Source organism: Ovis aries, chromosome 25, assembly GCF_016772045.2.
Source record: "Ovis aries strain OAR_USU_Benz2616 breed Rambouillet chromosome 25, ARS-UI_Ramb_v3.0, whole genome shotgun sequence".
Taxonomy (NCBI): Eukaryota; Metazoa; Chordata; class Mammalia; order Artiodactyla; family Bovidae; genus Ovis; species Ovis aries.
The window spans coordinates 12387742-12414117 of record NC_056078.1 but is presented as its reverse complement, the minus strand read 5'-3'; the positions used below and the strand labels follow the sequence as shown (position 1 = coordinate 12414117).

The 26376-nt window shown below is 37.2% G+C and overlaps 1 protein-coding gene across 1 annotated transcript; it reads left to right on the top strand.

Annotated features, from left to right (window-relative positions):
• On the top strand, window positions 1-25749 carry LOC101119014 (zinc finger protein 33B-like). Its single transcript, XM_027962133.3, is given in 8 exon segments — window positions 1-79; window positions 4976-5034; window positions 7710-13053; window positions 13312-13407; window positions 22944-23207; window positions 23210-23339; window positions 23341-24024; window positions 24026-25749. Coding segments are annotated over 6 exon segments (2508 nt in total). The 5' UTR covers window positions 1-79; window positions 4976-5034; window positions 7710-12878; the 3' UTR covers window positions 25185-25749.
• The last annotated feature ends 627 nt before the right edge of the window (window positions 25750-26376 follow it).

Genomic DNA, 26376 nt, shown 5'->3' with positions numbered 1-26376 from the left:
AGGCTCTACCTCTAAAATGTCTCAGGAGGTATTGTGGGAGACGGTTCCGAAGCGTCTAGGTCTGCGTCCTCGGCTTTGAGTAGGTGCCGCCCGAGTAGGAATGGCAGACGAAGCAGAAAGGTTGGGCGACAGCTGAGGGGTACCCTGCGCGGCTCCAGAGAGCGGGCGGGGGGCGGGACCCTCGGCGTCAGAACCTGAGAAGGCGGACAGGTAGGGCTGCCTAAGCGGAGTCTCTGTCAGGGGAAGTAGCCAGAGTCGGACGAGGGGACAGGGGACCTCGGTGAGGCTGCGGTTCCGCATGTGTCCGGCCTCTCCACGAGGTGGACTGCGTAGATGCGAGCCGGGCAAGTACATAGGCATGATGGGTGAGCCCTGCCTGAAAGAGGGGGCGGGTTTGAGGGACGCTGCAGTTCAGGGCAGAACTTGGTACATAGGAATTATCCGGCAGTTACCTCGTGGCACTTCATTTCCTCATGTGTAAAACTCGAGGAATTAATAACATGTGCCTCGTGGGGGTTGTTCAGAAGATTAAATAACATAACATAGTGCCTGGCAGTAAATATTAGCTGCTGATGTTCATAGAAATAATCATTCTTCTCACTCATTAGTTTGTGGCTCACACCTTCTCATCTAGGATAGTGTAACTCTCCGCACTGTGACAAATTAGGACATTGAGACTGAAAGGACAGTTATATATTGAAAGTCATGAAATTATCTGGTAACTAGAAGACAAACATTTTCTCCAAATGTCATGATCTTCTGCCTTTACTATCTTGATTATGAAAGCCAGCTTTGCCTCATCCGCAGCACTTAGCAGAAATAATTTGACGTGTTAATACATAATTTGAACGTTTGAATATTTCCATGTAGCACCTCTGTATCTGAGATTTCTGAATGCTTTTGGAGTCCTTGGGAAGGGCAGCATAATTGTTTCCGAGTTCTGTAACAGTCTAGCTTTCTCTGTGATCTGAGCAGCATGCGTTTGAGTTTATTCAAGGTCTTACATGATAGTCTGTGGAATAATGTGTACAAAGAGTTGAACTGCGAGCTTTGGTGAAGGTTCCAGTTAAATGAATTTGTCCCTTAGGCGCATTTCTCATCTATTTTGGAATAAAGTGCCTCTTGTGAAGTAAGAAGGAGAAGCCTCTAGGAATAGAATACCACGTGGGAGAGAACTGCTCCACCATTTGAGTGAGTTTCTTAGTAGAGCAGGTCCCAGGTTTGAAGCGCCTGTTCAGAATGAATGAAATTTGGATGATGTTGCCACATTCAGAAGCCATCATAGGCTGCCTAGTGGAACAAAGTCCGGACCAAGCTTTAGAAGAGAGGGGGACTGGGCTGAGAGGAATGAGGGAGGGTTAGGCTACTCAGGAAACTTAACTTCCTTGGAAAGGTTTTGAGGAAAAGGTATGGGGAAAGGAGATTTAAGCTATATTGGAATAAATTCTGTTTTACCAATCCTGGTTTAATCCTCAGTTCAGTTCAGTGCAGTCGCTCAGTCGTGTCCAACTCTTTGTGACCCCATGAATCGCAGCACGCCAGGCCTCCGTGTCCATCACCAACTCCCAGAGTTCACTCAGGCTCGCATCCATCGAGTCAGTGATGCCATTCAGCCATCTCATCCTCTGTCGTTCCCTTCTTCTCCTGCCCACAATACCTCCCAGCATCAAAGTCTTTTCCAGTGAGTCAGCTCTTCGCATGAGGTGGCCAAAGTACTGGAGCTTCAGCTTCAACATCATTCCTTCCAAAGAAATCCCAGGGTTGATCTCCCTCAGAATGGACTGGTTGGATCTCCTTGCAGTCCAAGGGACTCTCAAGAGTCTTCTCCAACACCACAGTTCAAAAGCATCAATTCTTTGGCGCTCAGCCTTCTTCACAGTCCAACTCTCACATCCATACATGACCACAGGAAAAACCATAGCCTTGACTAGACCAACCTTAGTCAGCAAAGTAATGTCTCTGCTTTTGAATATGCTATCTAGGTTGGTCATAACTTTTCTTCCAAGGAGTAAACTTCTTTTAATTTCATGGCTGCAATCACCATCTGCAGTGATTTTGGAGCCCCCCAAAATAAAGTCTGACACTGTTTCTACTGTTTCCCCATCTATTTTCCATGAAGTGATGGGACCGGATGCCATGATCTTCATTTTCTGAATGTTGAGCTTTAAGCCAACTTTTTCACTCTCCTCTTTCACTTTCATCAAGAGGCTTTTTAGTTCTTCACTTTCTGCCATAAGGGTGGTGTCATCTGCATATCTGAGGTGATTGATATTTCTCCTGGCAATCTTGATTCCAGCTTGTGTTTTTTCCAGTGCAGCGTTTCTCGTGATGTACTTTGCATATAAGTTGAATAAGGAGGGTGACAATATACAGCCTTGACGCACTCCTTTTCCTATTTGGAACCAGTCTGTTCCATGTCCAGTTCTAACTGCTGCTTCCTGACCTGCATACGGATTTCTCAAGAGGCAGGTCAGGTGGTCTGTATTCCCATCTCTTTCAGTATTTTCCACAGTTGATTGTGATCCACACAGTCAAAGGCTTTGGCACAGTCAATAAAGCAGAAATAGATGTTTTTCTGGAACTCTCTTGCTTTTTCCATGATCCAGTGAATGTTGGCAATTTGATCTCTGGTTCCTCTGCCTTTTCTAAAACCAGCTTGAACATCAGGAAGTTCACGGTTCACGTATTGCTGAAGCCTGGCTTGGAGAATTTTGAGCATTACTTTACTAGCGTGTGAGATGAGTGCAGTTGTGCGGTAGTTTGAGCATTCTTTGGCATTGCCTTTCTTTGGGATTGGAATGAAAACTGACCTTTTCCAGTCCTGTGGCCACTGCTGAGTTTTCCAAATTTGCTGGCATATTGAGTGCAGCACTTTCACAGCATCATCTTTCAGGATTTGAAACAGCTCAACTGGAATTCCATCACCTCCACTAGTTTTGTTTGTAGTGATGCTTTCTAAGGCCCACTTGACTTCACATTCCAGGATGTCTGGCTCTAGATGAGTGATCACATCATCATGATTATCTGGGTCATGAAGATCTTTTTTGTACAGTTCTTCTGTGTATTCTTGCCACCTCTTCTTAATATCTTCTGCTTCTGTTAGGTCCATACCATTTCTGTCCTTTATCGAGCCCATCTTTGCATGAAATGTTCCCTTGGTATCTCTAATTTTCTTGAAGAGATCTCTAGTCTTTCCCATTCTGTTGTTTTCCTCTATTTCTTTGCATTGATCGCTGAAGAAGGCTTTCTTATCTCTCCTTGCTATTCTTTTGGAACTCTGCATTCAGATGCTTATATCTTTCCTTTTCTCCTTGGCTTTTCACTTCTCTTCTTTTTTTTCTTTTTTTTTTCACTTTTTTTTTTTCACTTCTCTTCTTTTCACAGCTATTTGTAAGGCCTCCCCAGACAGCCATTTTGCTTTTTTGCATTTCTTTTCCATGGGGATGGTCTTGATCCCTGTCTCCTGTACAATGTCACAAACCTCATTCCATAGTTCATCAGGCACTCTATCTATCAGATCTAGGCCCTTAAATCTATTTCTCACTTCCACTGTATAATCATCAGGGATTTGATTTAGGTCATATCTGAATGGTCTAGCGGGTTTCCCTGCTTTCTTCAATTTGAGTCTGAATTTGGTAATAAGGAGTTCATGATCTGAGCCACAGTTTAACCCTACTCTATTTTTCACTCACTGGTCCCAGATTTTGAGCTCTTATTATTGTGAATCTGGCATCTAAAAATATTCTGATGATTTTCTTACACACATCAGTATAAGAAGAGTTTTCTATTTGTCTTGTTAATAAGTTGGGAAAAATTGGTCCTGAGGGTGCAAGTGAATTTCCCTGGTTTTGTCTTAGTGGCAGAGCCAAGAAGATATGTTGAGTCTCTTGATACCCAGGCCAGTGGCTGCTGCATCATCACTGGTAAAACGTTTATTAAAAGGCAACTTTTTGAGGATCTATACATACTTTTTTTACTTTTATCCATTTTAATGCTTTTAAAAAAATTTTTGATTTCTTAAATTAAAATATCATTGACTTACAGTGCTTCAGGTGTACAGCAAAGTGATTCAGTTATATATGTATTTATACCTATATATACAGACATACACAAACACATATATATGTATGGGTGCATCCTTGCTAAGTTACTTCAGGCATGTCCAACTCTTTGTGATCGTATGGGCTGTAGCCTGCCAGGCTCCTCTGTCCATGGGATTCTCCAGGCAGGAATACTGGAGTGGGTTGTCGTGCCCTCCTCCAGGGGAACCTTCTCAACCCAGAACCCATGTCTCTTATGTCTCCTGAATTAGCAGGTGGGTTCTTTACCACTAGTGCTACCCGTGAAGCATATGTATGTAGATATATATATGTGTGTGTGTACACACTTTTTCAGATTCTCTTCCCTTATAGGTTATTATAAGATATTGAATATAGTTTCTTGTGCTATACAGTAAGTCCTTGTTATTTATCTATACATATACATTGGAAAAACTTAAAAAGTAATGTTACCTTAAAGTGCCTCCTTTCCTTTTTTTATAGCTTTGGGTGAATTCTCTGTTTCAAGTAGTAAATAAGAAAATAACCATGTATGTTACAATATTTGCTATATAACTTAATGAAGGCTTAGTGTTCCTTCATTTAGAATATTGTAATTTAACCAATTTCTTTATAATTTTTTAATTTCTTTCAAATAAAGAGCTACATATGTTGTTTTTAAAAAGTAGAAACTAATTTCATTCAGCCAGTGAAAATTTTTCACACCCAATATCTGCATGACCATATCACAGTCACACATAGACATGTGGATACTTTTTCTATATGTCCCTTCTTGCCCCTTCTCCAGGATGTAAAGGATAGTCCTTCACAGAGAAGCATTTTAACCAGGTGATGTTTGTAGCTATTTAAATATGCAAATCCAAGAGTTGCAGGCAATCTGTACCTCTAATGATTTTATTCCTTTTTTTCTATTCCAGCTATACCTTCAGAGATTTCAGCATTTTTCCAAGACCAGCCAAATATGAAGAAATTCTGTGTGAGTTGTTGCAAGTCTTTCTACAGTTTGTTTTATATTGTATTTGAGGTTAATGACTCCTAGACTTGAAACAGAACAGTAGAAATATATCAAATGAACCTGAGGGAAACAGTCTAGCATAATTGTCCTCAAACTTTAATGTGCATTAAAATCACCTGGAAAGTTTGTAAAATCCAGAATGAGGCCTGAGATTGCAGGTGATGGTGATATTAACCTTTCCAGGCCAGTAGCATTGGAATAGTAGGTCACTAGAGCAGAGTTGGCAAGGAGACACACACACTCTCTCTGTCTCAGTCTGTCTGTCTCTCTCTAAGAGGTTATGTGGTTATCAGAGCGAGCTGCAAATATTTCTGACTGTTCTGGTAGTCATGGCCAAAAATTAGACTCCGTGATACATGGCTTTCATTGATCATGTGAATAAAGCTGCCTGATTCCTTTTGGAACCTAAAGACTTTCTGGCATTGAAACCTGAAAAAAAAACAAAAACAAAAAACTTTTGTTTCTTTTCATGTAAATGATGAACAACTTTCTGGTGGCAACCATGAAATAAATGCTTGAAATCATTCTTCAATGGATGCAAATAATGGTCCCAAGTAAAACTCAGTTAATGAGGTTTCTCAGGAGACCATATTACTGATGCTTGTGTAGACAGCTTTCTGTTGTCTATAGGATGTTTTTTTTCCCACTCCTGGATAAAACTATTGTTAGAACATCTACAGAATAAGTTGATTGCATGTCCTTATAATAAACTTATAAAATTCTCAATCTTGCTCCATATGTAGTGTTCAGTTAATAGAAGACATTTCTGCACATAATCAGATTTCAGTCTCCTTCATGCAGAATGAATTCTTCCTCATCATTTGCTAGAATTTGGTCAGTAAAAGTCACCAATAATATATATTGTTTAAACACACATAAACAATTAGCCATTTTAATTTTAGTTTTTAGTTTTTCTTGGCTGTGCTGTGTACACAGCATGCAGGATCTTAGTTCCCTAACTAGGATCAAACCCGTTCCCCCCTGCAGTGGAAGCAGTGTCCTAACCACGGGACCGCAGAGTCCTAACTACGGGACCTCAAAGTCCCCTACTTAGCCATTTTAGAGTGTAAGTTCAATGGCATTTAATACATTCACAGTGTTGTGCAAGCATCATCATTATCTAGTTCCAGAACATTTCCATCATCCCTGAATAAAACCTAATACCCTTTAAAGTCATTCTCTATTCCCCTTTTACCCCAGTGGCAACCACTAATTTATGCTTTGATTTTAAAGACTTGCCTCTTCTAGCTATTTTATATAAATGTAACCATACAATATGTGTTTTTTGTGTCTTCCTCTTGATATAATGTTTTCAAGTTTCATCCATATTGTTGTGTGTATCAGACTTTATTCCTTCCCCCAGCTTTGATAAGGTATAATTGACAAAATTGTAAAATATTTCAGTTGTATATCATGACAGTTTGATATGAAAGGATTCCTCCCATCTAGTAAACACATCTGCCACCTCACATATTTATCTTCTTTTGTGTATGAGATATTTAAGTTCTCTTTTAGCAAATTTCAGTTATATAGTAGTGTTATCGACATAGTCACCATGTTATACATTAGATCCTCAGACCTTTTTCATTTTATAGCTGATAGTATCCTTTTACCAAGATTTCATTTCTTTTCGTGACTCAATAATATTCCACTGTATTGATGTACCTCATTTTGTTTATACAGTTATCAATTAATAGACACTTTACAGCTATTGTGAATAGTGCTGCTGTCATGTTCGAAAACCTGTCTACTCCCTGTATCACTGCATCTTTTCCTGTCTTGAATATTCCCATTAAAGTAATTGTATTTCATTTTTTTTTAAAAAAGAAAGAAAACCTGTTTTCAACTATGGTATTGGCTTAGTAGTGCAAGTGCTGGGTCCTGTGTTAATTATTTTTAACTCCATGAGGAACCACTAAACTTTTTCTGTAAAATGGCTGCACAATTTTACATTTTTACTAACAATGTATGCGAGTTCCCGTTTTTCCTCATCCTCAACAGCACTTGTCTACATTTTTTTTATTATAGCCTTCCTAGTGTATGTGAAATCATATTTTACTTTTCCCTAGTAACCAATGACCACCTTTTTATGCGCTTGTTGGATAGTTCTATATATCTACTTTGTAGACATGTCTATTCATGTCTTTTGTCCATCTTTAAATTGGGTTGTTTATTATCAAAGCATTTTGAGTTCTAGGCTTTCATCAGATATGATTTTAAAGTATCTCTTCCCATTCTTTGACTTGTTTTTTCATTCTCTTGATTGTATATACTTTGAATCAAAAAAGATTTTAATTTTGATGAACTTTAGTTTATATATTTATCTTTTGTTGTATGTGCTGTTGATGTCATATCTAAGAACTTGTTGCCAAATCAGGATCATGAAGATTTACTATGTTTTCTTCTAAAGTGTTACAGTTTTAGCTCATATATTTAGGTCTTTGAGTTAATTTTGCATCTATAACAGGAAGGGATCCAATCTTGTTTATTTGTCCCCACACCATTTGTTGAAGAGACTGTTTTTCCCCTATTGAATGGCCTTGGTACTCTTGTTGAGAATTAGTTGACCAGAGATGTATAGGTTTGTGCTAAATCACTTCAGTCGTATCTGACTCTTTGCAACCTATGGACTGTAGCCCGTCAGGCTCCTCTCTCCATGAGATTCTCCAGGCAAGAATACTGGTGTGGGCTACCATCCCATCCTCCAAGGGAATCTTTCCAACCCAGGGATTGAACCACATCTCTTATGTCTTCTGCATTGGCAGGTGGGTTCTTCACCAGTAGCCCCACCTGGTAAGTATAGGTTTATTTCCAGACTTTCAGTTTCATTCACTGGATTTATATGTGTTTCGTTATGCCAGTTCTGTACTGTTTAGATTCTCTAGCTTTGTGGCAAGGTTTGAAGTTAAGATGTGTTAGTCCTGTGATTTGTTTCTCTTTGTCAAGGTTGTTTTGGTTATTTGAGGTTTCTTACATTTCCGTGTGAATTTAAAGATCATTTCCATTTCTGCAAAAAAAAGTCCAGTGGATTTTTCATCAAATGTGTGAAACCCTGGGAAGTATTGTGATCTTGACTATATTAAGTATTTTATCCCATGAACAAGGAATGTCCTTCCACTTATTTAGGTCTTTAATTTCTTTCAACAAAGTTTTGTAATTTTCAGTGAATACAAGTCTTGTACCTCATTGATTAACTCTATTCTGAAGTATTTTATTCTTTTTGATGCTATCATAAGTAGAGTTGTTTTCTTAATTTACTTTTGGATTGTTCATTGTCAGTGTATAGTAAAAAAACAGTTTTTTTGTGTTAATCTTGTGTTCTACAATTTTATTGAATTTATTAGCTCTAATAGTTTTTTGATGGATTCTTTGGGATTTTCTGTGTATAGGATTATGTTCTATAGATAGAGATAGTTTTACTTTACTCTTTCTAATTTGGATGCCTTTATTTCTTTTTATTGCCTGATTTTCTCTAGCTGGAACTTCTTTTACAGTGTTGAATAGAAGTGCCCAAAGTGAATATTCTTGTCTTATTCCTCACTTAAGTGGGAAAGCTTTCAGTCTTTTACCCTTAAATATTTTTAGCTGTGAGTTTTTCATGCATGCCTTTTTATCATGTTGAAAAATTCACTTCTGTTCCTAGTTTATTGAGTGATTTTATCCTGAAAAGATTTTTGATGTGGTCAAACGCTTTTTCTGCTTCACTTGAGCAATTTCTGGGGATTTTTCATCATTATTTAGTATATTAAATTGATTTTCTCATGTTGAATTGCTCTTGCATTCCTGGTATAAATTCTCCTTCATTGTGATTCATGATTCATTGATAGCTGCACCAGACGACTTGTGGAATCTTGGTTCCTCTACCATCGGGTCGAATCTGTGCTTCCTGCAGTGGAAGTACAGAGTCCTAACTACTGGACTGCCAGCAAATTCCCCATGACCCTTTTAATATGTTGTTTGGACTCAATCTTACAGTATTTTGTTGAGTATATTACATTTATATTCATAAGGCATATTGACCTGTAATTTCATTTCATTGTGATTCCTTTATTTGGCTTAAATATTAGGGTAATCAACACTGGGCTCATTGAATTAAGAATTACAGTTTACCCTTGAACTACATTGGTTTAAACTGCATAGGTCCATTCATGTAGATTTTTTAAGTGCTAAATATTACAGTACTGCACAATCCACAGTTGGTTGAGTCCACAGGTGCAGAAACAGATAAGGAGGGCCAACTCTAACTGCACTGAGGTCATCACCCCTAACCCATGTGTTTTTAAGGGGTCAACTATATTTCTTCCACTTATTTTTGGAAGAGTTTGGGAAGAATTAGTGTTAATTCTTCTTTAAATGTTTGCTAAAATTCACCAGTGAAGTCATCTGGTTCTGGACTTTACTTTGTTGAGAGATTTTTGATTACTGATTTGACCTCTTTGCTTGCTATTCACTTTTTGTATTTCTTCCTGAGTCAATTGGTTACTTCTGTGTTTCTAAGAATTTATTCATTTAAGTTTCTAATTTTTTGACATATAATTGTTTGTAGTATTGTCTTTTTATTTTCTTTTTATTTCTGTTAGGTCAGTAAAAGTATTTTCATTTCTGATTTTAATATTTTGAGTCTTTTCTCTTTTTTCTTTGTCAGTCTGGCTAAAGGTTTGTTAATTTTGTTGATTTATTTTCAGAGAAGCAACTTTTGACTTTGTTTGTTCTATTTTTATACTCCACTTATTTATCTCTCTAATTTTTATTATGTGTTTCTTCTTGCCAGAGACAAGAATATATAATCCTTGCTATATCACAGTATCACCAGGATAGATACAAATGGGGAAAACACTTATGACAGTTAAGCAGAGATTGGAGTATTGCACCTTCAATCCAAAGATTGTCACATATTGCTGGCTACCATCAGAAGTGAGGGGGAGGCAAAGATAATATCTGTCTAGAGTCACAGAGGGACTTTTAAAAAATTCTAATATTTATTTAAGATTGGTCCAATTTGATTAATACTTTGTTTATTAAAGCCATGTAATGTTTTATTATGAGACCATACCACATTTTAGTTTTCCATTTCTTTACTGAAAGACACTTGTCATTTCCTTTTTTTCATTGTCATGTATAATACAGGCATACCTTGTTTTATTGTGCTTTGCTTTATTGCACTTAACAGATACTGCATTATTATTTTTTTAAATAAATTGAAGGTTTATGGTAACCCTGCATTGAGTCTTTGGCACATTGTTCCAAAAGCGTACACGCTTCATATCAATGTGTCATATTTTAGTAATTTTCACAATATTTCAACTTTTTCATTATTATTATATTTGTCATGGTGATCTGTGATCAGTGATCTTTGATGTTACTATTGTAATTGTTTTGGACCCCCACAAACCACATTCATGTAAGATTAACTTACATATTGTATGTGTTCTGGCTGTTCTACCAACCAGCTGTTTCCCAGTTTCTTTACCTTTCCTCAGGCCTCCATATTCCCTGAGACATCTCTCACTTTAAATCAAAAGCTGGAAATGATTAAATTTAGTGAGGAAAGCATGTTGAAAGCCTAGACAGACCAAAAACTAGGCCTCTTGCACCAAACTGTTAATCAAGTTGTGAATGCAAAAGAAAAGTACTTAAAGGAAGTTAAATGTGCTACTCCAGTAAACACACACATGTTAGGAAAGTGAAACAGCCTTATTATGATATGGAGAAAGTTTTAGTGATTTGGATAGAAAATGAAACAAGCCACAACATTCCCTTAAATGAAAGCCTAATCCAGAGGAAGACCCTAATTCTCTTTTCTTCAGTTCCATGAAGGCTGAAAGAGGTGAGGAAAGCGTCAGAAGAAATGTTTGAAGTTAGCAGAGACTGGTTCATGAGGTTTAAGGAAAGAAGCTGTCTCCATACCATCAAAATGCAAGGTGAAGCAGCAGGTGCTGATGTAGAAACTGCAGTAAGTTATCCAGGAGATCTAGCTAAGGTAATTAGTGAAGGTGGGTATACTAAATAGATTTTCAGTGTAGACAAAACAGCCTTAAACCAGAAAAAGGCAGAACTTCCCTGGTGGTCCAGTGGCTAAGACTCCGTCTTCCCAATGCAGGGGGCCCAGGTTTGATCCCTGGTCAGGGAACTAGATTCTGCATGCCGCAACTAAGAGTTCCATGTTGCAACTAAATTTCTTACATATGCAACTAGAAGATCCCATATGCCACAGTGAGGATTCCATGTGCTGCACCTAAGATCCAGCACATCAAAATAAATAAATCTTTAAAAAAAATCATTAAAATGTCAATAAATTTTTAAAAAATTTGAAGATGCCATCCAGGACTTTCATAGCTAGAGAGAAGTCAATGATTGGCTTCAAAGGACAGACTGACTCTCTTGTTAGAAGCTATTGCAACTGTTGACTTTAAGTTGAAGCCAGTGCTCATTTGACATATGAAACGTCCTGGGTCCCTTAAGAATCTTCTCTGCTTTTGCTCTGTAAATGGAAGAACAGAGCCTGGATGACAGCACATCGGTTTACAACATGGTTTGGTAAATATTTTAAGCCCACTGTTGAGACTTACTGCTCAGAAAAAAAAAAAATTCCTTTCAAAATATTACTGTTCGTTGACAGTGCACCTAGTCATCTAAGAGCTCTGACTGAGATGTACAATGAGATTAATGTTGTTTTCAATGCCTACTAATACAACATCTGCAGCCCACAGATCTAGGAGTGGTTTTGTTGTTCACATCTTATTATTTAAGAAATACATTTTGTAAGGTTTTAGTTGCCATAGATAGTGCTTCTTCTGATGGATCTGGTAAAGTAAGTTTAAAACCTTCTGGAAAGGGTTCACCATTTTGGAAACCATTAGGAATGTTTCTGATTCATAGGAAGAGGTTTGTGTATAGACATTAACAGTCATTTGGAAGAAGTTGATTTCAGCCCTCATGGATGACTTTGAGGAATTGAAGACTTCAGTGGAGGAAGTAATTGCAGATATGGTAGAAATAGCAAGAGAACTAGAATCAGAAGTGGAGCATGAAGATGTTACTGAATTATTCCAATCTCTTGGTACAACTTTATTGATAAGGAGTTGCTTCTTATAAATGAGCAAAGAAAGTGGTTTCTTGAGATGGAATCTACTCTTGGTGAAAACTGTGAAACAGTCTGTTCAGTTATGGGAAGTAAATATTCAGGTGCCTACCTACATTTTTTTCTAAATCATAAATTTGTAAATAAATTTCCCAGATGCAAGAGTAACCAGATATTTTGGACACCCCTATTCTCAGGTGTTAGGTCCAAAATTATTCAATAACTCATTCCTTGAATACCTCTATAGCTTTTTATCTTATCATAGTCCTGAATGGCACTCTCTTATGTGCTAATTGTTATTCTTTTAACTATATATTTTAGATGCATACATGGTTATGCTGTGGCCCTATGTTCATGAATGTTACTCTAATATTTTTTTAACCTTCTCAGTGAAACCTACCCTAATAGCAGGAATAGGTCTTTTGTCCCCTTTGTAACCTTTGCACATCTTTTCACTACAATAACCTCTTATTGTAGTTATATGTATGTATGTTTGTTTTCAGATTATATGCACCTTGATAAAAGTAACATTGCTTTGTCTTCAGATTCCCCCAAAGTAGGAGAGTTCTTTATGGCTTGCAGGCACCAATAACTTATAACAATAGTAGGGAATATCTATTATGATGTCTCTCTCTCCAACCAAGTAGAATGCAAAAGTAGACATCACACACATTTTTATTAATGCTGAATAGTGAACAGTATAACCACTTCATGCATATTTTCCATGTCTTCCAGTTATTACTTGAATTTGAACACAAATGTGCTATTTCAGGGATCCTTATCATTTGAGGATGTAACTGTGGGCTTCACTCAGCAGGAATGGCAGAAGCTGGACCCTGCTCAGAGGACCCTGTACAGGGATGTGATGCTGGAGAACTATAGTCACCTCATCTCAGTGGGTAGGGATTGTTTTCCATGTAGATTCCTAGTTGCACATTCTTGCTTATTGCTAAATTCTGTGGGAGCTTTTTTAGATTTGATCATATTTAGGCTTCAGATTTAGGGTGATTAGAAGGATTGTTGAAACACTATAAAGAATGTTTTTCTTTTTCTAGTAAAAGTTTGAAATGGGTGTCTGAAGTTTCATTTTCTGTTTTCTTCAGAAGCCCTAAAACCTGTGAGTCTATCCCAATTCCCATATCATTTCCTGTTCACAGGGTATTGCATCCCTAAACCAGAACTGATCTTCAAGTTGGAACAAGGAGAGCAGCCATGGGTATTAGAGACAGAGTCTCCAAGCCAGAGCTACCCAGGTGAGTTAGGGTGTGTTAAATAGGGCACCTGGTGACAGGTATGAATTCTTTTTTTCTTAATTGTTGCTCATATGTTCATTTTTTCATTCAACAAATATTGAGTGCCCATGAGCATCACTCAGGTTTTAGGTGTTGGAAATACATCAGTGAACTGAATTTCGTCCCTGACCTCATGGAGCTTACATTCTGATAGGGAGAGAAGGACAACCAACAAACAATAACACATGTATATACATAAAATATGCCAGTAAATACCAAGGAAATTGAGAAGGGTAAGAATGATGGAGTGTTATACTTTAGAAAGGATATCAAGAAGGGCTTTCTGATGATATCAACTTGAATAAAATGAGAATGAGAATCATGGAGAGTCTTGATGGCAAAGGTAACATCAAATGTCAGTCTACTAAGGCAGGCATGTACTTGATGTGTTTGAGGACACATAAATATCACTCTGGATTGGGGGAAATGAATGAGCAATGAGTAGTAAGAGTTGGCATTGTAAAGGCACTGGGAGCTCAAATTATGTAGGGCCATTTGGGCCATGATAAGGACTTTGATTTTATTCTGCGTGAGATGAGAAGCCATTGGCATAATTTAACCCAGTAAGCAACATACATTGATATGTCTTTTATTTATTTTTATTCTTTAAAAAAATTTTTTTTAATTTTTTTACTTTACAATACTGTATTGGTTTTGCCATACATCTACATGAATCTGCCACAGGTGTACAGAATTTCCCACTCCTGAACCCCCCTCCCACCTCCCTTCCCATGCCATTCCTCTGAGTTATCCCAGTGCACCAACCCAAAGCATCCTGTATCCTGCATCGAACCTAGACTGGTGATTCATTTCTTATATGATATTATACATGTTTCAATGACATTCTCCCAAATCATCCCACCCTCTCCCTCTTCCACAGAGTCAAAAAGTTCTGTACATCTGTGTCTCTTTTGCTGTCTCGCATACAGGGTTATCGTTACCATCTTTCTAAATTCCATATATACGTGTTAGTATACGTGAGAATTGGACTATGAAGAAGGCTGAGCGCCGAAGAATTGATGCTTTTGAACTGTGGTGTTGGAGAAGACTCTTGAGAGTCCCTTGGACTGCAAGGAGATCCAACCAGTCCATTCTGAAGGAGATCAGCCCTGGGATTTCTTTGGAAGGAATGATGCTAAAGCTGAAACTCCAGTACTTTGGCCACCTCATGCGAAGAGTTGACTCATTGGAAAAGACTCTGATGCTGGGAGGGATTGGGGGCAGGAAGAGAAGGGGATGACAGAGGATGAGATGGCTGGATGGCATCACTGACTCGATGAATGTGAGTCTGAGTGAATTCCGGGAGTTGGTGATGGACAGGGAGACCTGGCGTGCTGCAATTCATTGGGTTGCAAAGAGTCGGACACGACTGAGCAACTGAATTGAACTGAACTGAACTGATACTGTATTGGGGTTTTCTTTCTGGCCTACTTCACTCTGTATAATTGGCTCCAGTTTCATCCACCTCATTAGAACTGATTGAAATTTATTCTTTTTGGTGGCTGAGTAATACTCCATTGTGTATATGTACCACAGCTTTCTTATCCATTCATCTGCTGATGGACATCTAGGTTGCTTCCATGTCCTGGCTATTATAAACAGTGCTTAAATTGATCTCTCTAACTGCTGAGTGAAGAAAATATTGGGGGAAGAGGGCTGAAAGCAAGAACATCAATCTGAATAATATTTCTGTCTGTGTAAATGTGACGGTAGCTTATCCTTGGTTGAAAGTGGTGAGGAAGAATAAAAGTGATTGGCTTCTGGATGTATTTTGAAGGTGGGAACCTATAAGATTTTCTGTTGAATTGGACAAGGAATATGAAAAAAAGAGAAGAGTCAAGAAAGACTCCAAGGATTTCATCCAGAAAAACTGGATCAATGAGCACCAATTGCCAAGATTGGGAAAAAATGGGGAGAAACAGTTTGGGAGGAGTTAATAGGAGTTTAAATTGCACACATCAAGTTTCAGGTGACTATAAAATATCCAGGTTTACTTGTGAATAAGCATTTGGGTATACAAGCAGAAGTAGATTAGGGTAGAGTCCAGGTGGTAGATATTTATTTGAAAAGTGTCAGCTATCACAGTATTTAAAGCTTTAAAACGTAGTATTTAAAGCTTCAAAATGTAGTATTTAAAGCTTCAAAATGTAGTATTTAAAGCTAAGGGATTAGATAACATCTGTCCTTAGGAGGAGGAATGCAGATATTTGAAAGGTCTGAAGGCTTATACCCTGCGACACTACCTTTCAGAAGACGTGAGAATGAGATGGCTCAGCAGAAAAAAGAGAAGAAGCATTTGCAGATTGGGTGGAGAATGTGGTATCCTATAGCTAAGTGAAGATAATATTTAAAGGACAGAGTGAACTTCTTTGAAGAAGGATGTGTGAAGTCAGCATTTTCTCCATCCTTGCCTTCAGGTCATCCAGAATCATTAATATAAATGAGCAATACAAATTCAGTTTATGACATTAGAGAATATCTAAAATCGCAAATCAGCACAAGTATAAAAGTGTCAAAATCACTGAAAAATCCAAGCGGGAGTATATTTATGGCAGATGGATGGAAAACAAAAGCATTTCTCTTAGTAAGAGAAATTGGCAAAGTACTTTTTGGGGACAAAGTCAAGTAAGTACTCTTGAGGTGTGAAACCTAAATCTTTAGATTAACCACAATGTGGCACCCAGGGAGGTAGAACTTTGGATACAGTTTGATTCTGCGAAGCAGACTTATTAGGGCTAAGTGTGGAAACAGATACTTAAACCATATTTTTCAGTAGTACTCTTATTTCTCTAACAATGTAAGAAAAGACTTTCTGTTTGTAGGGGGGAAAAAAACCCTCTCAGAAACCTAAATGTGGGTTAATAAACTTACATGCTATCTTAGTGGGTAATCCTAGAACACTGAATTTAAAGCAAAAAGTTACTTAATAGTAATTAGCTAGGATGTACAGTCAGTTCAGTCACTCAGTCATGTCCACCTCTTTGCGACCCCATGGACTGCTGCACGCCAGGCTTCCCTGTCCATTACCAACTCCTGGAGCTTTCTCAAACTCAAATACAGACCACCTTAAAAAATTGAGAAAATGAGGAGTAAGGCTGGTAAGAGGAATGGTAGGTACAAAGGGGCCATTACCTAGTTAGCTATGGCTCTATGATAAGCACCTCTGGTTTCACAGTCAGCAAGACTTCATAGTCTTCATGTGAGCCACTGTGACCTCAAACAGTCTGCCAGAGAGGTGGAAGGGAAGTTTCTGTCTTCTTGTTCCTCTCCCTCATTAGATAAGACTGGTCTGTAGAGTTTTTAACTCCCTCTCACTTATGGATTACATCAGACATCCTCTCTAGGTAACTGCTGGGGAAGCCAAAGTCTTCATGGCTCCAGTTAGCTCCTTAGGCAATGTAGTCTCTGTGAAGTCAGCACAACATTTGGTGTTCCTCAGTCAGTAGCTGCAGTGGTGCCAACCCTGAATCCATGATTACCAACAGAGCAAGCCATTTGCTACTCTGTTGAGAAAGGAATGGAGATCTGAGTTGATCTATATACCGAGTCTGGTATGTGTGTAAAGCACTTGTTCATAAGGAATTATCCTGTTGGCCTAAGACGTGGCTCTATTCCCTCTCCCAAGTAAATCTCGTCTAGTTGGCTGTTTCTTAAAAAGCTCATGTTCTTTGAAGCTGAATAATCAAAAAGGAACCAGCACAAATTCATTCAAGACAATTACAAGAAAAAAGAGGTGGAAAAGGTAACAAAAGTAGTAGATTAGATAGAGTTGTCTTATCTTAGAGTTGGACATGACTGAAGCAACTTAGCAGCAGCAGCAGTATGATCATAGTAGTTATAAAGTACATAAGAAACATTATAAAATATTAAACCATGAATTTTAAATAGGAGAATGCATCGATTACTTCTGTGATAGAAGAATTCAAGAAATATGCTGCTGCTGCTGCTAAGTAGCTTCAGTCATGTTCGACTTTATGCAACCCCATAGATGGCAGCCCACCAGGCTCTCCCGTCCATGGGATTCTCCAGGCAAGAACACTGGAGTGGGTTGCCATTTCCTTCTCCAATGCATGAATGTGAAAAGTGAAAGTGAAGTCGCTCAGTCGTGTCCGACTCTTCCCGTGACCCAATGGACTGCTGCATACCAGGCTCCTCCGTCCATGGGATTTTCCAGGCAAGAGTACAGGAGTGGGGTGCCATTGCCTTCTCCGAAGAAATATGCTAGTAAGGTAGAAAACAATTATGGGATGTCAAATTCAGAAAACAGTTGAAACAAAATCAGTGAAGTAAAGAAATTGGAGTAATCTTAAGGAAGAATAGGTACTGCTAAAATTCTATTCAGAAAGATGAGCAAGAAGAAACTGACATAAAATTTGAAGTAAATAACAAGGAATAAGAGAGATTCAATATGCATTCCATAAAAGCAATTCCTTCTCCAAAATAGAAAATCTTAATAACAGCCAGAGGGAAAATCACATTGCCTCCTAAGGAATGAGACACTGCTCAGTTCAGTTCAGTTCAGTTCAGTCACTCAGTTGTGTCTGACTCTTTGTGACCCCATGAATTGCAGCGCGCCAGGTCTCCCTGTCCATCACCATCTCCTGGAGTTCACTCAAACTCACATCCATCAAGTCGGTGATGCCATCCAGCCATCTCATCCTCTGCCGTCCCCTTCTCCTGCCCCCAATCCCTCCCAGCATCAGAGTCTTTTCCAATGAGTCAACTCTTCACATGAGGTGGCTAAACTATTGGAGTTTCAGCTTTAGCATCATTCCTTCCAAAGTACACCCAGAACCGATCTTTAGAATGGACTGGTCGGATCTCCTTGCAGTCCAAGGGACTCTCAAGAGTTTTCTTCAAAACTACAGTTCAAAAGCATCAGTTCTTTGGTGCTCAGCTTCCTTCACAGTCCAACTCTCGCATCCGTACACGACTACTGGAAAAACCATAGCCTTGACTAGACGGACCTTTTTGGCAAAGTAATGTCTCTGCTTTTGAATATGCTATCTAGGTTTGTCATAACTTTCCTTCCACGGGGTAAGTGTCTTTTAATTTCATGGCTGCAGTCACCATCTGCAGTGATTTTGGAGCCCCCCCCCCCCGAAAAAAAAAAAAAAGTCTGCCACTTTCCATTGTTTCCCCATCTATTTCCCATGAAGTGATGAGACCAGATGCCATGGTCTTAGCTTTCTGAATGTTGAGCTTTAAGCCAACTTTTTCACTCTCCTCTTTCACTTTCATCAAGAGGCTTTTTAGTTCCTTTTCACTTTCTGTCATAAGGGTGGTGTGAGATACTGCTAGAGACATCTAAATCGAAGGAACAAAAAAAAGCGTCAATCTAGAATAATGAACTCTGGAAACTATTTTTTAAAGAATGAGATTTGTCTAAGAGAAATAAAGCCAGATAAGGCAATATAGATTTTATTCATTAGCTATTGCAGTAAGGGGATAAAGTTTTTTTTTTTAATAAAACTGAGTTCAACTCTGAATACAGCAAAGACAGCTGAAGATTTGTAGCCAACAGAGTGAAGGGGTAAGTGAATAGAAAATTACTAAGAGTTAACATCAAGGGTAGGAGATTCTTGCTAAACTGACCTTATAGAATTCTTGCTAAATTCAGGCTAAGGGTTTATATATCAAGGTTGAAACATGAGGAACTTTGGGTGAGGAAATACCAAGGGTAAGGAGATTCTCCCTAGACTGACAAGGATTCTTGCTAAAACTGCTCAGGAGAAACAGACACGAAAGGCCAAGGTTGAGACCTAGTCAAGAATAGGTCTCAGAGGAGCTTAACTAAAATTTAGTCAAGGAGAGAATCTTTGTCAGGATATATTGTTACATTTGGATTGGTCCTGAAATAAATTATAGAAGCAATACCTTTCATTTTATAATTTTGTTAGTAAAATTCTAACAGAGATACTACAGGAAGAGACAAAAAATAAAACCAAAGAATACTTGAGAGGAGTTGTAAGTAACAATAAATTAGTAAACTTATGGTAAGTCTAAGCAATATATGGGTAAAAATAATTATGATACCTAATTTGTAAGGCTAAAAAGACTATGATATACTAAAACACAGTTTCATAATTGAATTGGGAGTTGATCAAATTGCATTTGATTCTTCTGTTAGAAAAAGAGGTTCAGATTATAGAATCACTTTAGATTTTAAGTTAAATATTAATGACAAAATTTAAGGGACAGCCACCTAAAGTGGAGAAACAGGTGTGTATAACCTTCAAAGTTGTATAGAGGAGAAAATGAAAAAGATAAAAAACCAAATCAGTCTAAAACAAAGGAAGAAAGGTACAGTAGAAGTAGTGGTAAAGCTGACAGATATAAAGCAGAAAGTAAAATTTGACCGACAATGTGATATAATAATGACCATAATTGTATAAGGACTAGATTTACCAATCAGAAGTAAAATTGTCACATTGGATCTTCAAAAATAAAATAATCTATAAGACATCAGGTTTTAGTGACTTGATGTTTGTCTTTAGCATCTTTTGCTTTTGCAATAGTCAGTGTTTTACCTGTCTGCAGAGTATCTCTCACAGGATACTCCAATTCCTCCAGTATGGCAAGCACTACTGTTGAAATCATCATTCACAAAGCGCAATCTTCCCTGGTGGCTCAGATGGTAAAGCATCTGTCTATAATGTGGGAGACCTGAGTTCAATCCCTGGGTTGGGAAGATCCCCTGGAGAAGGAAATGGCAATCCACTCCAGTACTATTGCCTGAAAAATCCCATGGACAGAGGAGCCTGGTAGGCTACAGTCCATGGGGTCACAAAGAGTCGGACACAACTGAGTGACTTCACTTTCACTTCCATGAACCTTCTACTGTTACAACTGACATATCATCATTTTATTTTTCTCTCATCCTTTCTTACAGATATTATTGTTATACTTTTGTAAAAGTGTTAAAAAATATTTTTATTTTCTCATTTTCCGCTGAGACCACCCAAAGCACTAACTATATTCTTTTAGTTTGTTCTAATTTCTAAATGAAATTATATTATGTTATTAACTTGAGTTACCTTTTTCCCAAAATGTAATGTATGACATTTAAGTTTTTCTCTTTTAATCATGCTTAAAATACTGCTATATCTCATCTCTGTGAAACAAAACTGGGAGTGCTAAACTCGCATTTACTCTTTCCTGAATATGATCCATATATATGCTTTCCTTTCCTACAGCTGTGTCTTGGATTCTGTGTACTTAACGATTCTCATGAATTAGTATGTGAAAGTACATGGAGCAGAGCCTGGGTTGTGGTGATAGTTTGTTAATTTTCCTGTTACTGTCATTATTAACATTTTTTAGCTTTTGTTCTTTACTTTCCTTTTTAGATTGTTTCTTGATTTTGATTTTGTTTCCCCAGCTTTTATGAAATATTTCTTGCTTGTTTTGATTTGCCTTATCAGCTATAAATTCTGATTCTTGATAGTGTATGGATATTGAATGAGACTATTTTCTTATCTATGTTATGCTTTTTCCAAAGAGAGCCTATCTTATTTTGTTATATAACTTATGTGTGTTGTGTTAGTCACTCAGTCATGCCCGACTCTTTGTGACCCCATGAACTTCAATCCACCAGGTTCCTCTGTCCATGAGATTTTCCAGGCAAGGATACTGGAGTGGGTTGCCATTTCCTTCTCCAGGGGATCTTCCCAACCCAGGGATCGAACCTGGGTCTCCTGCACTGCAGGCAAATTCTTTACCAACTGAACTACAAGATATTAGATCATTTCTTAATTGTAACTCCTGATGAATGAGAGGCCCTTCATATTGATTCATTCAGAAAACACTGCAAGAAAATAACTTTTCAATTCAGATATTGAGTTATAAACCTCTAGATTCTTGTTCAGAAATTAAAGGTTTGAATAAAACTTGAGATTTGTGTTTTGAAAAACACACAGCTTGTTAAGGACCACTAATTCCAGTACTCAAAGGAAATCAGAGGTAATTACTTGTAATCATAGGTTACAGTTAGAAAAAGGAGAAGAAAAAAAAAGACAGCTGAATATTTTAAATTTTAGCAGTTATTAGAGGGTATTTATGCTACAAAGGAGTATTGTTCAGTGTTGTGACAGAATTAGATGTACAGAATGTAATTATTTTTAAATTTCAATGTAAATATAACTTGAAATTATAGAGATGTTGTAAAGATTTATTTGGAAACAGATATGACACAGCGTAATTTCCCTGATGTTTAATGTTTAGGTTCTGAGCAAAGCCAAAATGGAAATGTAAGCCTATTTACTGAAAGTCTTGGTTGAACTTGAACAATTTCTGGCAACTTAATAGTCTGTCATTTTGAGAAAGAATATATTTATTATGGCTTTATGGAGTGATAGTATAGATATCCAACATGAATATAGTTGGCAAAAAGTATTTTTTCCCCTAGAATTGTACCTATAGTCTATTTAGTCTAATGGTGCTTGGAGACAAAGGGCTCTGGACAGGTTTTTGAGTAAGGTCATTGTTGTTGTATTGGACATACTGAATAGGAAGATAATAAGGTGAAGTCTAGCTGAGAATTCTTAGGGTAAATAAATATAAGTATCAGTAATTATTTTAGGTTAGGTCCTCCATGGTTTTAAATATAAATAAAACCCAGAAATGCAGAGATATGTTTAGAAGTTTTAAAAATGTATTAATGTATTAAATTCATCACAGCAAATTTAAGATGAGGAAAAGTTAGCATTTGATAGTAGGTAAGATAACTTTTGCAGAAACTTAGAGAATCAGATAAATATACCAAAACTGAAAACAAATAGATCTGGCCCTCTTTCAATCTTTTTTGTCTCTTTGATTTTACATTCCTGGTAGACATTTGTAGACTGTAAGTCACATGAGTAGAGGGAGAATAAGTTAGTAGGCTGTTACAGGTGTTCTTAAGCAGGAACAAATTGGTTCTTTTCTATAAATTTAATTTGGAATTAACAGTATAATAATATATTAAAAAATAATTTAAAGAAGAGAATTCAACTAGAAACACTGGAAACATGTAAAGCATAGAGATTTAGCTATAGTATATTAAGTATAAGAAAATTAGATAAAGTCTAATTTGTTTCCTTCAAAAGATCAAGTCAATCCTCTGATATCTCTCCAGGGTACTCTTATATACTAACCTTCATTTCTTTTCTGGTTTTCTGCATTTCCCAGACCTGACTCAGTCTTTTTTCCCCAAAATATGTCTTCCTTTATTCACTGTGCTTTTATTTATTTTTAACCTCCATATTAAGTCTTGAAGTATTTACCTATGTAAACATTGTCAAATGTAGATGTCTTTATTGTGAGTTTTTATTCCCCATTTCCACTATGTCAAGTTTTGTTTCTTTCTTCTAAGCTAAAAGAATGGGGCACACAGACATCTTGTATTACTCTTATTTAAAGAAACTGAGTCAGTCATATAAAAGGGTATTTGTATATAAGGGTAAGTTTATCATAATTATAATAAAATTAATAACATACAGTTTTTTTGTCATTTATAGAAGTCTGCAGGATTGTTAACCAGCTGGAACAGAGTCAGGAAATGCACAACAGACATTTCTGGCAAGCTCCATTTATCAACAACAAAACACTGACTATAGAGAGAAGTAATGTATTAGGAAAAATGTTTAATTTCAGCACATACCCAGTTTCTTTCATAAAAATATCCTGTAAATGTGACACAAGTGGGATGAATTTGAAATATATTTCAGAATTAATTATTGAGAAAAACTATTTAAGAAAGAAGTCTGATGATCTCAGTGCATATGAAACTTATTCCTTCATGTTAACCGTGAAAAAGCTCATGTAAGAGAGAAACCTTATGAATTAATTAAGAATAGAAAGTATGTCAGTCAAAATGAAGACTTCTTTCCATATGAGAAAATTAAACATGTAGAGCAGTCTTGAATATAAAGAATGTGGTGAAAATTTCTGTGAGAAGACAGTTTTCATCACATATAAACAAGCTCACAAAAGACAAGGTCCTTGTGAACATAATGAATGTGACAAAACATTCTGTAATTATTCAATTCTCATGGTCCATAAGATAAGAGAAAGTCTTTATGAGTTTAATGAATATGGCAAAACCTTTGAAAAGGTATCTCTCTTGAAACATTTGAAGCTGAAAGATTATGAACATAATGACAAAGTGGATAATTTCAGCAGATCAAACTTTCTTGACACAGGAGAGAGAACATTTGAATGTAACAACCTGGGGGAACCTTTCTGGAAGTCAGTTCTTAATGTAACTCAGAAAACGTGCATAGGAGACAAAGTCTATGAATGTAATGAATGTGAAAAAGCATTCTGTGAAAAGTCAGAACTCACCAAACATCAGAGAGTACATACAGGAGAGAAACCTTTTGAATGTAATGAATGTGGGAAGTGCTTCTCTAGGAAATCCCTTCTCACTTTACATCAGAGAATCCACACCGGAGAGAAACCCTATGAATGTAATGTATGTGGGAAATCCTTCTCTAGGAATTCACACCTCATAATTCATCAGAGAACTCACACAGGAGAGAAACCCTATGAATGTAAAGAATGTGGAAAAAGCTTCTACCATAAGTCATATCTCAGTACACCAGAGAATTCACACAGGGGAGAAACCCTATGAATGTAGTGAATGTGGGAAAACCTTCATAAGCAACTCAGTTCTTACAATACATCAGGAAACACACACAGGTGAGAAATCCTATAAGTGTAATCAGTGTGGGAAATTCTTCTCCAGGAATTCATACCTTACAATACATTAGAGAACTCACACAGGTGAGAAACCATATGAATGTAAGGTATGTGGGAAAACCTTTTGTCATAAGTCAGATGTCACCAAATACCATAAAACTCACATAGGGGGGAAACCCTATAAATGTAATGAGTGTGGGAAAACCTTCAGTCGCAATTCAGGCCTAAAAGTACACCAGAGAACACACACAAAGGAGAAACCCTATGAATGTAATGAATGTGGGAAATCATTCTCTGAGAAATCGGTCCTCATGGTACATCAGAGAATACATACCGGGCAGAAACCTTACAAGTGTAATGAATGTGGAAAAACCTTTTACAATAAGTCAGATCTCACTAAACACCAGAGAACTCACACAGGTAAGAAACCCTATGAATGTAAGGAATGTGGGAAATTCTTCTCTAGAAATTCATATCTTACAGTTCACCAGAGAACTCACACAGGGGAGAAACGCTATGTGTGTATAAAATGTGGGAAAACCTTCTACTATAAGTCTGACTATATGGTACATAAGAGAACATACAGAGGGGAGAAGTCTTATTACTGTGATCAGTGTGGGAAAACCTTCACTTGCAATTCGGTCCTCAGATCACATCAGAGAACTCACACAGGGGAGAAGCCCTATGAATGCAATGATTGTGGGAAATCTTTCTCTGAAAAATCAGTCCTTATTGTACATCAGAGAATACACACAGGGGAAAAACCTTATAAGTGTAATGAATGTGGGAAGCCCTTCTATCATAAGTCAGATCTCGCTAAACATCAGAGAACACACACAGGGCAAAAACCCTATGAATGTAGTCATTGTCAGAAAACCTTCAGTTGCAACTCAGGTCTCAAAGTACATCAGAGAAAGCACGTAAGGGAGAAAGCCTATGAATGTACTGAATTTGGAGAAACCTCTAAGAAATCAGTTCTCACAGTACATTCAAAATTACATCCAGGGGGAAAATCTTTTAAATATATTAATAGCAATGAGAGAAATCTTAGTACCTAGCTATTCATACCTTGAAGTACTGTGGGAAATTCATACAGGACATGACCCTTATTAATGTAAAGTGGTAAATTTTTTACTCTAAGTCATATTCCAAAGCAAATGAAAGAGTTACCATGGGAGAAATTACTATGAATGTGATGAATATTGTTAATAAGACAACTTAAAATGAATACATGTGGAAGAAACCCTACTAATATATGTAGGGAGTATGTGGAAATATAAATTAAGGCTTATTAAATAAGTAGGAGATAATCTTATGAATGAAATCAAACAGATGTGGGAAAATTTTCTTCCAGAAGTTGGCCACTACTAATAGATACACCACACCTGGGAAAAGCTGTCAACATCTTATATATTTTTTGAGACCTTCATACACAAGTTGTACTTATTGCATGTCAGGCAAATAATAGGGATGATATCAATAATACAGCCTATATTTAAAAAGTGCCATTTTATTGAACAAAGAAATTGATACTGAGATGAAATCTTAAAGATTCTTTGAATGTGAAGGTTTTAACAGAATTCAGATTTTATTATAGCTGAAGTTTGTTTTGAAGGAAGTCTATCAACTTAGGAAATATGGACAGAAATTTTCCTCTTTCTAAATGTTATGTTTTATACTAATTTCAAAATTTTTCATAGAAATGAAACTGAAAATAGACATTTACAAAAATATTAACTGTGGAATGTGAAGCTTTTTAAAAAGCACACATTGAATAATCTTCTAAGTCTCTGATTTTACTTTTGGAGAAACATATGTCACCTCATGGCCCTCCCCATCATGAGTTATTACATATGTTTGATGAATCTAAACCCCAACTGTGTTATTACTCATGCAAATACAGTTTCTGCATGTCTGTATTTTCCTATCTGCGGTTCTGTGGTTGGTTGAATCCACAGATGCAGAACCTGAGGGTATGGAGGGCCTACTGTGAAAGACTTGAGCATCAGCTGATTTTGTTATTTGAAGAGATATCCTGGAGCCAATCCCCAGCAGATGCTGAGGGGTGACTGTACTGCATAATGGTTTCGTTCAGCCCCAGGCCTACCTCTGGGGCATCTCAGAATGGACTAGATACACATCAGAACAATTGCCAGGATCAGCAACAGGTAGCTTTGAGACTGCTTCTGCTTCCTCTTACTATGTTCAGTAACCAGAAACATTGAGTGTGAATGAAGCTGGTGTACTGGC